This window comes from Rhinolophus sinicus, linkage group LG12, assembly GCF_036562045.2.
Source record: "Rhinolophus sinicus isolate RSC01 linkage group LG12, ASM3656204v1, whole genome shotgun sequence".
Classification (NCBI taxonomy): Eukaryota; Metazoa; Chordata; class Mammalia; order Chiroptera; family Rhinolophidae; genus Rhinolophus; species Rhinolophus sinicus.
The window spans coordinates 28,940,598-28,956,629 of NC_133761.1; the positions used below are offsets into that span (position 1 = coordinate 28,940,598).

The 16,032-nt window shown below is 35.9% G+C and overlaps 1 protein-coding gene across 6 annotated transcripts in view; it reads left to right on the top strand.

Moving 5' to 3' along the window:
* UBR5 (ubiquitin protein ligase E3 component n-recognin 5) overlaps positions 1–16,032 on the top strand; it is a 143,154-nt gene that overhangs the window by 53,180 nt on the left and 73,942 nt on the right. For all 6 annotated transcript variants that reach the window (XM_074316762.1, XM_074316763.1, XM_019717463.2 and 3 more), the window contains exons 2-5: positions 3,267–3,311; positions 3,672–3,753; positions 4,218–4,294; positions 5,016–5,135. In XM_074316762.1, the coding sequence (XP_074172863.1) occupies positions 3,267–3,311; positions 3,672–3,753; positions 4,218–4,294; positions 5,016–5,135 (324 nt within the window). The remainder of the gene's footprint in view (positions 1–3,266; positions 3,312–3,671; positions 3,754–4,217; positions 4,295–5,015; positions 5,136–16,032) is intronic.

Genomic DNA, 16,032 nt, shown 5'->3' on the forward strand with positions numbered 1-16,032 from the left:
AAACACAGTCAATAACTAAGCATTGGAAACTTTTGGAGGAAGACCCTTTACTTAAAGTAGACAGGCCTAATGATTATGTACCGTGTTTCCCTGAAATAAGACCGGGTCTTATATTAATGTTTGCTCCAAAAGACGCATTAGGGCTTATGTTCAGGGGATATCATCCTGAAAAATCATGGCAGGCTTATTTTCTGGGAAGCACGGTAGAGACATTTAGTAATTCAGAAAATTTAAATAAATGTGATCATTGGCCTGCATTGATTCTGTGATTTGCATGTCTGCTGAGAATTGCAAAAGGGAACTAAATACTCATTTTATAGTTTACTTCTTTTTTTGCTTGAGGGGTTTCTTTGTCACTGTTACCTGGGGTCCGTGTAAACAAATGTGTAGGTGGCCATTTTAGTCATGATAATTGTCTTGAGATTTGGAAGAATGATAACATTTTGTGTAAACTTTTGGGATTGAGTTTAAGAAAAGTAAAAAATTTAGTATTTGGAGAAACATTCTGTATCTATGTAAAATCAGTCTGTTTATGAATGTTTCATATAGGTAAGATGAAATTGAAGGTGACAATTAGTAAGTGCTATTTCCATTAAAACATTGCAGATATGTCCTCCACTGAGACATTTGCTTTTTATACATTCATAAGGATTTCAGGACTGAAAAGAGCCAGAGATGACTATTCGTCTTTCCTCATATAGATAAAAATTTGAGACCTAATGGGTTTAAATGAGCCCAGTTAGTAGTAGATGAGCCGGGAGTACTCCCCAGATTACTTCCAATACAGATGGATGTACATTTCACATGTGATTAGAAGTCTCCCATGATTTTTAAGATTAGAAAATTTAATTGATGGCAGTAACTATTTATCCTCTTAGTATCCTGAAACTTGCTGAGTTCTTGAGTTATTAAATGTTTGCTAGCATTTTGATATCCTCAAAGCCTATTTTAGTTTTGTAAATATTACCTACCTGGAATGACATTTGGAACCTTGAAAGGAGCATTTAATTCTTAATCTCAGTTATTGTCCAGCTTTGAAAAGACTCTGACGTGTTTTACTTACCCCCACCCTCCCAGCATACTCTATACTTTGTGAAAACTCTAGAGACAGTGTTGAGCTAAGAAAAAAAGGAGTGGAAATGAATGGGTTTAGTTGTAAGCCAGTGAATAAGTACCCTCTAAAAGTGTCACTACCATGGTTTTGGGGAAGTAAAACCTTTCTTAGCCATTTCTCATATTCTGGCTCTTATAGGGTGAAAAGTTTTGTAAATTACAGTAAATGTGGGCGGAGGAGAATGAAAGCTCCTGCCTCTGCTCTAGGTCTTCTGAAGGCTGTGCTTATTGCCCAGAATGGAGCCTTCCAGTTTACTTTCCCTGTTTTTTAGTCAGCCTTCTTTCGGAGCTCATGAGTTCCACAGTGGGTTACTCTTATGGTGTTTTCTCTTGTCTTGGAACACGGAAATGTACCTTGTGAATCAGGACATTGGTGAAAAAGCTTGACGTTCTAGGACCTATGAAAACATGTTTTTGTTAATGAAAATAGATGGAATCCTATACCACAAAAAGAAAAATGTGTTTTATGGGGAGCCAAGTCACACATGATAAGATGCTATTCTTTGGGAGTGAGAATAAAGGCACCAGTGAGTATCTACTTTTTGGGAGAGAAATTATGGCATCATTTGAAAGGTATTCTTGCTTAGGGATGTAATTTGGTATTGGACAATTTTTGTGTGTGTGTTAGTGTTTGAAAGATGCTCCTCAGCATTGAACAGAGGATAGAACTACCCAGGATAAAGTAGAGGGACAACTGACGCCTACTAGAATAGAATCTCTTACTGAAATAGATTATTTGCCCATAGATACTATAACTTGTGGCAGCTCTTTAACCGTAAAATCTGTTAGTACAAATGATTGAAATTTGGTTTTGTGTATTTTTGGTCACTTTTTAGAGAGCAAAATTCATGAAGTTTCCTGTTGATTTACTGTTTTAATATTTTCCCATTGCTTTCTAAAATTCTCACTTTATTTTTAAGAGAATTATTTCTGAAAATGTTTGGAAAGACCAGGCAGTTGTTTCGGTAACTTCACAGAATCAAACTTTGAAATCTCTGCATTTGATTACATCTTTACATTATAAAATGACTTACTACACTTGATCTTAGCCAAAAGTCCGAGAAGCAATAAAAATGACTTACTTAGGTTGACAAATGTTTAAATGGGTATTAACAATATTTTATATTAATTCAAGAATGTTTCTTTGAGAGAAACAGCAAAATCATAATAGATAATTAGTTAATGTTTTTTAATGCAGTCCTTTGAGATATGTCTAAGAATATTCAGTCCTCTTAAAAACGGGAGGTGTTAAACTTGTAGATACGGATATTGAGGTTTTAACTTGTACAATTTTGTGTCATAAGGCCCTTGATAATTGGAGACTATGCCTTAAGGTTTTGGGGCTTTTTCTACCCCATTATATTAAATTCTTAATAGATTAATAGATTTGTGCTTCCCATGTATTTCATGATATATATGTACATTCAAGAGTCTCACTTTTAATTTTTTTATTGGGGAACAGAGTGTTTCTCCAGGGCCCATCAGCTACAAGTCATTGTCCTTCAGTATAGTTGTGGAGGGTGCAGCTCAGCTCCAAGTCACTCTCAGTTGCAGTGGACACTGCCCACCATCCCATGCGGGAATTGAACGGGCAACCTTGTTGTTTAAGAGCTTGCGCTCTAACCAACTGAGCCATCCGGCTGCCCCTCTGGCTGGCAGCTCGTTGTCTTCAATCTAGTAATGGAGGGCACAGCTCACTGGCCCATGTGAGAATCAAACCGGCAACCCTGTTATTAAGAGCTCACGCTTCAATCATCTGAGCCATCTGGCTGCTCCCAAGAGTCTCTTTTAACATACATAGCACAGTATTTAAAAAATTGGATTTACATTAGGCGTTGGTACAAGTGCCAGCTCTACTGCCACTTTCTGTTACACCAACTCGAGAAGCCTCAATTTCCTCATCTGTAAAATGGGATTAATAATATTAATTATTATTGACATTACTAATGGGATGGTGAGGGAAGGGAATTTGCAGAGTTGACTTGTGATTTTTGGTGGGACAAAAATCAAAGACAGTATTAAAGGCATTCTTGCCAAATTTTTGTATACCTGTTGGAAATCACCAAAATAATGGTACAACTACTTATTAGAACTGTTTTGTTTACAAAGGACTTGTACATGTGGTTTAGTCATGTTTTGTTTTGTTTTTAAAGGTTACGGGAAGTTTCAGAGAAGCTGAACAAATATAATTTAAACAGGTAAGATTTGTAAGTTATTTTACATTTCCTGAAAAGAATGATTTTCCTTTATTAGGAAAAAGAATTCACCTTTAGGCAGCATCTTAGGATATTTTAATCTATCAACTTTTTATGAGTTTGGTTCATTTGAATTATAGTTTCTTTTCATACTGGTTTTTTAAAAATTTGGCATACCAAAGAGCCATAATGACTATGGGATATCATAATTATTATTTTCAATTATTGCTTTAAAATATGTATATATTCATTTTTTAAAATAGGTTTTGCCAGCTATCTTGTTTTGTTAATTGGATTAAAAACCCTATGATATATTTACCAGTTAATAAGTAATTTTACTTACATGCTTTTTTTATTCACCAGCCATCCCCCTTTGAATGTGTTGGAACAGGCTACTATTAAACAGTGTGTGGTGGGACCAAATCATGCTGCCTTTCTTCTTGAGGTAAATGTTGTACTCTAAGATAGAGAAATGAATATAAACAGTTAAAATACAACTGTGCATCAAGTTGCTTTCTTTTAACCGTGGAAAACAGCAGTTTCTTGCAAAAAGTTATTTCAGAGATCACCCAATTCCATTTCCCTATTGTGTAAGTTTTCTGGTCCAGAGGAAGCTTAACTGATTTACTAGAGCTTGAAACTAGTTAGTAGCAGAATGGAGACGTTCCTGATATGCAGTTATTTCCTTACTCTGAATTCTGTAGATTGAAATGTTTTAAATTATTTTTACTGGTTTTTTGATTATGTAAAATATATTTCCCCAATTCAGACATGAGCACCTTTTGGAAGGGAGCTTATTTGTTGTCTTCTGAATTGATGGTGATAGGTACATAACCTGTTTGTTCAATAAATTCAAATTTTAATATACATTTTTACTTTGGAAATTTCTTCTCTTTTCTTTGCTTTTAGGATGGTAGAGTTTGCAGGATTGGTTTTTCCGTACAGCCAGACAGATTGGAATTGGGTAAACCGGATAATAATGATGGGTAAGACATTATGTCCTTTCTATTTAATAGTTAGCTATTAAAAAGTATTATTTTAAACCTGTGTTTTGATTTTGGTAACCCTCAAGTTAAAAAAAAAAGGCATTGCAAAAAATGAGACACTTAAAATAGAGTGAAATGGTTACTTTGTAGTTTAATTTTAATTTTTATGCAAGCAGTGATATATAGCAAAAAAAATATTAACAGTAGGAATAGCAGAGGAGTTGATCATTTAACAGAAATAGGTTACCAGAAGAATGATACGTATTTAGTAGGTCCCAAGTCAGATTTGCTATTTGATTGAAATAACTTGTTAGATCACATTTCTTTTCCTTGTTAATATTTCCAAATCAAGAAACTCAATGTGAAAATGACAGGGTTTTTAAATTTTGGGTCTTTATAAATGATGGCATAAAAAAGATGTTTATATAATGTATGATGTGTTTCAGTTGACTGCTTTTAAGGAAAGAAAGCATGATTACTTTTAAAAATCTAAAGAACAAAATAGTTTCAACCAGGAAAGAACCCCCAGACTGTTGTGAGGCTACAAGTTTTTAGGTTGCTCTTTGACGTGAAATATACATTTTTGGTAGGATTAAGCAGAGAATACTTAGGCTGGTATTTTACCAGTGCAAGTCCCAGAGTAGTGAGGCCTGGAAATCCAGGCTTGTTGGTAGGTAATTTGGGACTGTTATGTATTGTTTTACCTCTTGTTTATTCCCAGGTCTAAGTTGAACAGCAACTCTGGGGCAGGAAGGACGTCGAGGCCTGGTAGGACAAGTGACTCCCCGTGGTTTCTCTCAGGTTCCGAGACTCTGGGCAGGCTGGCAGGCAACACCCTGGGGTAAGTTGTAGCCAGATGATGGCATCCATTGGTCTGGGCCATTGCTCTGTCAGTGCTCGCTCTATGAGTGCTCGTCTTTAATAGTATCTAGTGATGGAATGAGGAAACTCTCCTGAACTCTGGGCAGGAGCTCATATTGCTCACGGTGAGCCACCATGATAAAAATAACCCACACAGGCTAATTACAATTAACCCAGGCTCTTGACCTTTTAGAAATGTGTAATGTTCACATGAGTTTATAATGTCATTTATCATGTCTTTTTAAAATTTTAGTGATAACCACCTTTGGTTTTGTGACTAATTGTTGGGTAAAAAAAATAACCTTTCTTTCTGGTGTCCAGATCAGATAGTTCTTTCCAAATTAAATTAATGAGGTTTGAAATTTATGTAACTAAACCTTACAGCCTTTAATACAGTTATTTTTGCCTTTGTTTTTTTTTTTTTTTTTAATTGAGGTATAGTTGACATATAACTTCAGGTGTACAACATGATTCAGTATTTGTATAGGCATACCTCGGAGATAATTGAGGGTTCAGTTCCAGACCACTGCAATAAAGCGAATATTGGAAAAAAATGAGTCACATGAGTTTTTTGGTTTCCCAGTGCATGTAAAAGTTATTTTTACACGATATTGTAGTTTGTTAAATGTGCAATAGCATTATATCTAAAAAAAGTATGTATCTTAATTAAAAATACTGTATTGCTAAAAACTGAACCATCATCTGAACCTTTAGTGTCATAATCTTTTTGTTGGTGGAGGGTCTTGCCTCAGTGTTGATGGCTGTTGATTGATCAGGGTGATAGTTGCTGAGGGTTGGGTGGCTGTGGTAATTTCTTAAAGTAAGACAGCAATGAAGTTGAACACATTAATTGACTCTTCCCTTTCACCCGCTATTTCTCTGCAGCGTGCAATGCTGTTTGATAGCATTTTATTCACAGTAGAACTTTTTCCAAATTGGAGTCAGTCCTCTCAAATCCTGCCACTGCTTTATCAACTAAGTTCATATAAAATTCTCAATCCTTTGTTGTTGTTTCAATAATCTTCACAGCATCTTCAGGCCAGTAATCTTCATAGCATCTTCCGGCTCCCTTTTAATTCTAGTTCTCTTGCTGTTTGCACCACATCTGCAGTTGCTTCCTCCGCCGAAGTTTTGAGCCTCTCAGTGTCATCCATGAGGGTTGGAATCAACTTCTTCCAGACTCCTGTTCATGTTGATATTTTGACCTCTTCCTATGAATCACAATTGTTCTTAATGGCATTTAGAATGGTGAACTTCCAGAAGGTTTTCAACTTACTTTGCCCAGATCCATCAGAGGAATCACTATCTATGGCAGCTGTTGTCTTATGAAACATATTTCTTAAATAAGACCTGAAAGTCAAAATTACTCACTGATCCATTGGCTGCAGAATGGATGTTGTGGTAGCAAGCATGAAAACAACATGAATCTCACTGTGTACCATGTTTCCCCGAAAATAAGACCTAGCCAGACAATCAGTTCTAATGCATCTTTTGGAGCAAAAATTAATGTAAGGCCCGGTCTTATTTTACTGTTATATAAGACCGGGTCTTACATCACATCACATCACATCACAACACCAGGTATAATGTTAATTTTTGCTCCAAAAGACACATTAGAGTGGATTGTCTAGCTAGGTCTTATTTTCGGGGAAAAAGCTACAGCAGAGCTCTTGCATTATCAATGAGCAGTAATATTTTGAAAGCAACCTTTTTTTTTCTGAGCAGTAGGTCTCAACAGTAGATTGATAATATTCAGTAAACCATATTGTAAATAAATGTGCTGTCATCCAGGTTCTGTTGTCCCATTTGTAGAGCATAGGTAGAGTAGATTTTGCCTAATTCATGGCCCTAGCTTTTTGGAATGGTAAATGAGCACTGGTTTTAACTTCAAGTAACCAGCTGAATTAGCCCCTAACAAGAGAGTCAGCCTATCCTGTGATGCCTCTTCTTTAGCTATGAAAGTCCTAGATGGCATCTTCTTCCAATATAACGAAGGCTGTTTTGTCTACATTGAAAATCTGTTGGTTAGTGTAACCACCTTCATTAATTACTTTAGCTAGATCTTCTGGATAACTTGCTGCAGCTTCTACATTAGCACTTGCTGCCTCTCTTTGCACTTTTATGTTATGGAGGTGGCTTCTTTCCTTAAACCTCATGAACCAACCTCTGCTAACTTCAAACTTTCCTTCTGCAGCTTTCTCATCTCTCTCAACTTTCATAGAATTGATGAGAGTTAGGGCCTTTCTCTGGATTTGGCTTTGGCTTAAAGGAATATTGTGGCTGGTTTGATCTATCCAGACCACTAAAACTTTCTCCATATCAGCAGTAAGGCAGTTTTTCTTTATTATAATTTGTGTGTTCACTGTAGAAGCACTTTTAATTTCCTTCAAGAGCTTTGACTTTGCATCCACAATTTGGCTAATTGTTTGGTGCAAGAAGCCTAGCTTTCTGTCTGTCTCAGCTTGCTATATGCCTTCCTCATTAAGCTTAATCATTTGCAGCTTTTGATTTAATGTGAGAGATGTGCATCTCTTCCTTTCACTAGAACACTTAGAGGCCATTGTAGGGTTATTAATTGGCCTAATTTTAATATTGTTGTCTCTCAGGGAGTAGGGAGGCCTGAGGAGCAGGAGAGAGATGGGGAATGGCTGGTCAGTGAAGCAGTCAGAACACACAAAACTTTTCGATTAAGTTTACTGTCTTTATATGGGTGCAGTTCGTGATGCCCCAAAACGGTTAAACAGTAGTAACATCAAAGGTCACTGATCACAGATCACCCTAACAAATGTAATCATAAAGAAAAAGTTTGAAATATTGTGAGAATTACCAAGATGTGACGGAGACAGACATACAATGAACAAATGCTATTGGAAAAATGATGCCCGTAGACTTGTGCAACAAGGTTGCCACAAACCCTCAATTTGTAAAAAACGAAACATCTGTGAAATGAAATAAAGCAAAGCACAATTACGTGAGGTATGCCTGTATGTATTATGAAATGTTCACCACAATAAATCTAGTTAATATGTTTAAAAAAATTATTTTACTTGCGATGAGGACTGTAAGATCTACTTTTAGCAACCTTCAAATATGCAGTACAGTGTTATTAACTATAGCCAACTATGCTGTACATTATATTCCCATGACTTATTAATTCTATAACGGGAAGTTTGTACCTTATTTTTACTTTTTGAATTCTTTATAAAATGTATAACTTAAACTAGATACTCTTCTTCCATTTTTATCTAAAGTTGATATGATAAAACTAAAGATGTCATATACAAATTCCAAGCCAGATGATTTTACTCATTTTGTTTATTGATTCTTGAATAGCCAGATTTTTTTAAGCTACTCAATGATTCGATAATGCAAAATCAGTCAAGTCAGCATATGTGCCAAGGCTGATCAGAGAAATACAACTAGAAGCAATTTAAATTGTTTAAAAATATAAGGGGGAAGATTTTAAATATTTTTTGTTGATTTGACACTGAATTTTTTAGGTGAAGTTACATTTAAAAATTGAGGTTCCAAATTGCTTACTTTGTTTACTTTTCTGTTTTTATGCTGAATGAGTTTATTTTGAGGTCAGAGCAAGGCTGTTTAGTTGGGTGCATCCTTTAGCTCATTGTGTGCTAGAACTATTAATTGAAAACATAGCTCTGGTCTTTATTAAAATGTTGCGTATCTCTTTTTAATGGTCCTATGCACACAATTGATAAATTCTGAAAATAATTGGTAATAACAAATTAAATTTCCATTTCCTTTGATAAACCTAGAAAATGTTTGATTATATTTAAGAAAGAATAACTTCTTCATAATGTTGTGTCAAACTATACCTTCTTTAAGATAAAAATTTCTTTGTTTAGTTGAAAGGTTGGCAAAATACAGCCTATAGGCTAAATCTGACCCCTCCTGTTTTTATTGAAACACAGCTATGCTTGTTATTTTACAATCTATGGCTGCTTTTGTGCTAAGATGGCAGAAATGAGAGTACTGGCCACAGACTGTTTGTTTAGCCCATAAAGCCTAATAAACTATTTACTATTCTGCTCTTTGCAGAAAAAGATTGCTAATCCTTGGTTTAGTTTATCTGTTTACCTAGTGGCATTTGTTCCGAATCCTGTGCTCTATTTATTTTTAAATTTACCTTTTCATTTTGAAATAATTTGACTTTCAAAGGTTACAGAAACTTTCACTCAGCTTCTCCAAATGTTATTTTACATAACCATAGTACAATTATCAAAACCAGGAAATTAATACTTTTCAGTGCTTAATCTACAGTTTATTCAGATTTCACCAATTGTTCCACTACCCTTTCTCTGATCCAGGACTCAATGTAGGATTCCATATTGTATGTAGTTGTTATTCTTCTGTAGTTTCCTCCAATCTGGACTGGTTTCTCAATCTTTCTTTATCTTTCTGGACCCCGATGAGTTTGAAAAATGGCTGGTTATTTTGTAGAATGTTTGAATTTGTCTGTTAATTTCTCATGATTAAACTCAGGTGATGCATGTTTTTTTTTTAAAGTATTTTTTTTAGAGGAGTTTTCAGGTTTCAACAAAAATGAGACGAAAGTACAGAGATTTTCCCATATGCTCGCTGTCCCCACACATGCATAGTCTCTTTACAGTATCCCCGACCAGAGCGGTCCATTTGTTGTAATTGATGAACCTATATGGATACATCATTATTACCCAGAGTCCATAGCTTACATTAGGGTTCACTCTAGGTATTGTACATTTTATGGTTTGGACAAATTTATAATGACATGCATCCTTCATTATCATACAGAGTAGTTTGCCTTAAAAATCCTCTGTGCTCTACCTATTTATCCCATCCTCCCCTCCAGTCCCGGGCAGCCACTGATCTTTCTGCTGTCTCCATAGTTCTGTTTTTTCCAGAATGTTATATAGTTTGAAACATACTGAAAGTATGTCACCTTTCCAGATTGGCTTCTTTCACTTAATAATGTACATTTAAATTGCTTCCATGTCTTTCCATGGCTTTATAATTCATTTCATTTTAGTGCTGAATAATAGTCTATTACCTGGACATACCACAATTCATGTATGCATTCACCTACTGACGGACAGCTTGGTAGCTTCCAAGTTTTGGCAATTATGAATAAAACTGCTATTAACATCGTGTGCAGGATTTTTTGTGTGGACGTAAGTGTTCAACTCCTTTGGATAAATAATACCAAGGAGCACAATTGCTGGATCATATGTTGAGTATGTTTAATTTTGTAAGAAACAGTCAAACTGGTAAAGTAGATGTATCATTTTTTATTCCCACCAGCAATGAATGAGAGTTCCTGTTGCTCCACATCCTCACCAGCATTTGGTGTTGTCAGTGTTCTGGATTTTGGTCATTCTAATAGGTGTGTAGTCGTAGCTCACTGTTGTAATTTGCATTTCCCTGATGCCATATGGTGTAGAGCATCTTCTCATGTGCTTACTTGCCATCTGCATAGCTGCTTTGGTGAGATGTCTGTTAAGGTCTTTGGCCCATTTTTAAATTGAATTATTTGTTTTCTTACAATTGAGTTTTAAGAGTTCTTTGTATATTGTGGCTAACAGTCCTTTATCAGATAACGTCTTTTGCAAATATTTGCTCCCAGTCTATGGCTTGTCTTTTCATTCTCTTGACAATGTCTTTTACAGAGCAGAAGTTTTTAATATTAAAGTCACTTTATCAATTATTTCTTTCATTATGCCTTTGGGGTCCGATCTAAAAAGTCATTGCCAAGCCTATGGATATGTAGATTTTCTTCTGTGTAATGTTCTACGAGTTTAATAGTTTTGCAGTTTACATTAAGGTCTTATGATCCATTTTGAGTTAATTTTTGTGAAGGGTGTATGTAAAGTCTAGATTTATTTATTTTTTTTGCATTTGAATGTTCAGTTGTTCCAGCATCATTTGTTAAGAGGTTATCTTTACTATGTTGCCTTTGCTAAAGATCAGTTGACTATATAGCGTCTATTTTTGGGCTTCCTATTCTTCTCCTTTAGGGGTTTTTTTTGTCTATTTTTTTTCACTAGTGGCACACTATCTCGATTACTGTACCTTTATAGTAAGTCTTGAAGTTGGGTAGCATCAGCCCTTCAACTTTGTTATTTAATGTTGTGTTGGCCCTCCTGGGTCTTTTCCTTCTCCCTGTAAACTTTAGAATCAGATTGTTGATGTCCACAAATTACTTGCTAGGAATGTGATTATTATTGCAGATGATACATTTTTGACAGAAGTGATGATGTGCCCTTCTCAGTGCATCCTGTCAGGAGGCACATGATGTTGACATGTCTCATTACTGGTGATGAGGTTATTAACCCCTGATCATTTAATTAAGGTGGTGTTTGCCAGGTTTCTCAAATATAAAGTTCCTATTTTCCTCTTTCTTAATTAATATGTATTTTGTGGGGTGATAGTTTGTGACTATGTAAATATCTTATTTTTATGCTTGATTTTAGCATCCATTGATGATTTTTTGCCTTATTTCTGTGGCGTTCTACAAATCGACAAATATTTTTTTAAAAATATCTACCATTCCTTTTACACTTACCAGTTGGAATTTGACACTAAGGAAGAACTTTTCCTCCTTGCCCATTTCTTTTTTATTCTGTTTCTATTTGGTTATTTATATCATTATGGTCTCATGGATATTTTATAGTTTCTAATCCGTCACTATTATTTATTAATGTTGCTCAAATTGTCCTAGATTAAAATCCTCTTTTCTTTATAAATAAAACTGGGATATAACCAATTATAATAGACTATGGGGCTGGCCCAGTGGTTCAGGTAATTGGAGCGCTGTGCTCCTAACGCTGAAGGCGCCGGTTCGATTCCCACATGGGCCAGTGAGCTGCGCCCTCTACAGCTAAGTGTGAACAACAGCTCTTCCTGGAGCTGGGCTGCTGCGTGCTGCCTTGAGCGGCCGGTGGCCAGCAGCCAGCAAGAGCTGTTGTGAGCTGCTGTGAGCCGACCGGAGCCCAACGGCCTCATCCCGACTGCCTCAGCCCGGGAGAGGGCAAGGCTTATACCAGCATGAGCCAGGGAGCTGTGTCCTACACAACTAGACTGAGAAACAAAGGCTTGAACTGGAGGGGGGTTTGGGGGGAGGGGAAAAAATAGACTGTATGACAGAATGACTTAAATAGAGCAGTGGAGTTTATGAATTGGCTAATAAAATATGCAACAAATATAGTAGTAAAGTGTAGTACCTTTGAGCTTAAATAAAATCTCTGTATCTCTGTAGACCTACTCCGAAGATGATTAGGGCTAATTTTAAGACTTAAATGCAGAGAGAATCAATAATTTTTGAGTCTCCCTTGCCCATCTTTGCCTATACGTCTTTTCACATCCACGTTTCCCTCCCATTTACAAACATACAGACACAGTTTAGAACAAACTCCGTAAACTCTTTCATGTTGGGTTCGTTATTGCGATATTTAAAAGTATCACAGTGCCCCCTGAGAAGTCATTGCTGGTCATTGTTTACCTCTATTTGGTCTTGTCGATGTCCACAAAGTGTAAATACTTAAAGGCTGATTGTTTCTCTTGACCTCTGTGAACATTCTTCTCAGTTTGTTGATGGTGAAATTGTGATCAAGTTATTTTGCAAATCAAATTGTATAGAGTCAAAAATATTTTCTTCCATATAAATTTTTTTCATAGTGGGTTTTTCCTTCTTTCTATGTTGATTACAATAAACTTAAGTTTGCAATTTGTAACATGTAATAAAGGATCTAGTGTGAGAATATTTTGAGTCCCCAAAGGGAATTCTGACCCACAAATTTACTGTACAAATGCAGTCAAATAGGACAGAGACCATCGCCACAGACCGTTGTCCCCATCCTCTTCCTTCACAGTCCCAGCTTGCTCCGTTTGGGTTCAGAGGTGTCCTGAATCGGGGACTGAGTGGTCTCTGTATTGGAGAGCTGCGTTGCAAAAATTTTGGGGTAATTGATGCTGTTTTTCTGTCCATCAGCATGGATAATTGAGAATTCATTATTTATTTTGACTGATCATACTTAAGAATGCATAGCAGTCGCAATGTATGGGATTTGTAACATTTTTCTCTTCGGTATTTTTACTGATTAACAGGTTTGTGTGCTAAAGATTTCTAACTACTGCTCTTTTCTTCGTTTTGGAATTACTCAGATTTGTCCTGGGAGACATTTCAAAAATCTTCTAGGTATTTTTTTAAACTTATTTCAAACTAGGTTAAGGGTAAGAACATCAAATGTATTTGGGGAAGAGAGAGTTTATTTGTGTTCAGTAGTAAGTTTAAAATGAAGATATTTGTATCTAAAATCTCTTTATTCTTTTATTTGTTGTCACTAGACATAATAGATGATAGTATAAGCTGCTTTAATTGGTTTGAACTACCACTGAAATTTAATCCGAGCTAATAGTACAGGATTTGAATTGTAAAATCCACATGGGTCATTGTAATTGTAAATAGTTGAAGCTGGCTAGGTGGGTAAGATAGGAGGTAGGAGGGCTTTGACAGACTAAGTGGATGCCCCATTTTTAAAGGAGGCTGCTGATGAGCTGATTATTACCATAGGAGAATACAGAGCCGTTGTTGCCAAACGCATACGTTCATGCCACCTCCCTTTTTTGTCCTAAGAAAGGCTGCAAATCTGCATTTTTATGTGAAATCTCCTCATTTAATTGTTGGAACTGATTAATATTTTCATGCAAATAAATATACACATACTCGTATACACAGGCACACACATACCAATCAATCATACATATACATAATGTGTGTGTGTGCATCTGTGAGTGTACATACCTTGTTTCCCCGAAAATAAGACCTAGCTGGACAGTCAGCTCTAATGCGTCTTTTGGAGCAAAAATTAATATAAGACCCGGTGTTATGTAATGTTTTGTTATGTTATGTTATATAAGACCCGGTCTTGTAGTATAGTAAAATAAGACCGGGTCTTACATTAATTTTTGCTCCAAAAGACCCATTAGAGCTGATTGTCTGGCTAGGTCTTATTTTCGGGGAAACATGGTATATACTCTTTAAACAAACTTTTTATTTTAGAACAGTTTTAGATTGACAGAAAAGTTACAAAGGTAATACTGAGAGTTCTTATTAATATATTCCCCACACCTCGTTCCTGCTGTTACTAACATCCAACATTAGCCTGGTGCATATTTTGCAATTAATGTATACTGATACTCTATTATTAATTGAAGGCCTTAGGTTATTCACATTTCTTAGTTTTTTCCTAATATCCTGTTTGTGTTCCAGAATCCCATCCAGGATACCACATTACATTTCATCATCATTTCTCCTTAGGTTCCTCTTGACTAGGACAGTTTCTCAGACTTTCCATATATATATATATTTAAGAATATTTAATTTTTTTTTAATTGGGGAACAGTGTGTTTCTCCAGGGCCCATCAGCTCCAAGTCAAGTCGTTGTCCTTCAATCTAGTTGGGGAGGGCACAGCTCAGCTCCAAGTCCAGTCGCCATTTCCAATCTATGTTGCAGGGGGCACAGCTCACCATCCCATGTGGGAATCGAACTGGCAACCTTGTTGTTAAGAGCTAGCGCTCTAATTAACTGAGCTAACTGGCCTCCCCAGATGTAAATATTTTTTAAACCAACCAACCAACCACCCAGCCAACTCACCAGGTATAAATAAAGTAGAAACTGGTATTCCCAGTATTTTTGAGTTTAATATTAACATTTTCAGTTTAACATATTACTTTTTCTTTAGGAAGCAAGCTGGTTAGAGCAATGTTCGAAAGGAAATGAGGTAGGGAGGCTAGTAGGTTGTTTGGATTTTGATAGAAGAAATCCTGCACAGTGGGTGTGAGTGGGAAAACATGGTATCCTCCGCGGTAATAGTCAGGTTAATGGGCAAGCGAGAGATATTTTGACATTTATCTTTCACCTAACTTCGGTTTGTGTAGCAGAGATTGCAAACTGGCAGCCATTTGTGTTTTGATGGAGTAATGCAATAGTGAATTTGAATGTTTTAGATAGGCTGATATTCTCCACTCTTCCTTGTTATTTGGACTTCACTTACTTGTGTAGTAATCTTTTTCATTCCCTTAGGGAGATTTGAGTTTGTGATACCTATAAGGTCTGCCCAGGAGTAGATGTGTCCTGATAAAATTTCTAGCATTATTTGCTTGGGGGGAAAATGGTATGCATTCCTTGGTGAAAATATGTCGTTTCTCATATTTATGTTGGCCAAGTAATTTATTGTCTAAACTGGGACATTTTAGAGGGAAATTAGTAATTAGGCTCAGATCGTAGGGTTAAACCAGTACTATCTCAGGCACACCGGGACATACAGTCACCTGATTATATCTTTTTAGGACTCTAGTGTGGTTCTCCTTGTTTTCAAGATGAAATAATATATTTAGCTTTTGAATGTTTAAAAATTCTGAGAGTAGTTCTCCCTGACTTAGTTTTTACAGCTTAAAGGAAACCATGAAGTAGAAATGCTGATTTAATACTGTATTTGAATACCTGTTTATGTTGTATTGATCCTATATTACTTTCTGTTGCACAATTGTCATAATGGATATAACTTGAAAAGAAAACGTCTACTTTCTAGAATATTTCTTTCTTTGATAACAAGATTTTATTTTTGAGGTACAGAAGTTTTTAGGTTTATGTAGTTATTTTTGTCTGTTTTTGCTTTTATTGCCTCTGCTTTTGGTGTCATATCCAAGAGATCGTTGCAAGATCTGCTGTCATGAAGGTTTTTCTCTGTTCTAGAAATTTTCTAGTTTTAGGTCTTATGCTTATGTCTTTAATCCATTTTGAATTAATTTTTGTATACGGTATAAGATAAAGGTCCAATTTCATTCTTTTTCATGTGGCTATCCAATTTTCCTGTTATCA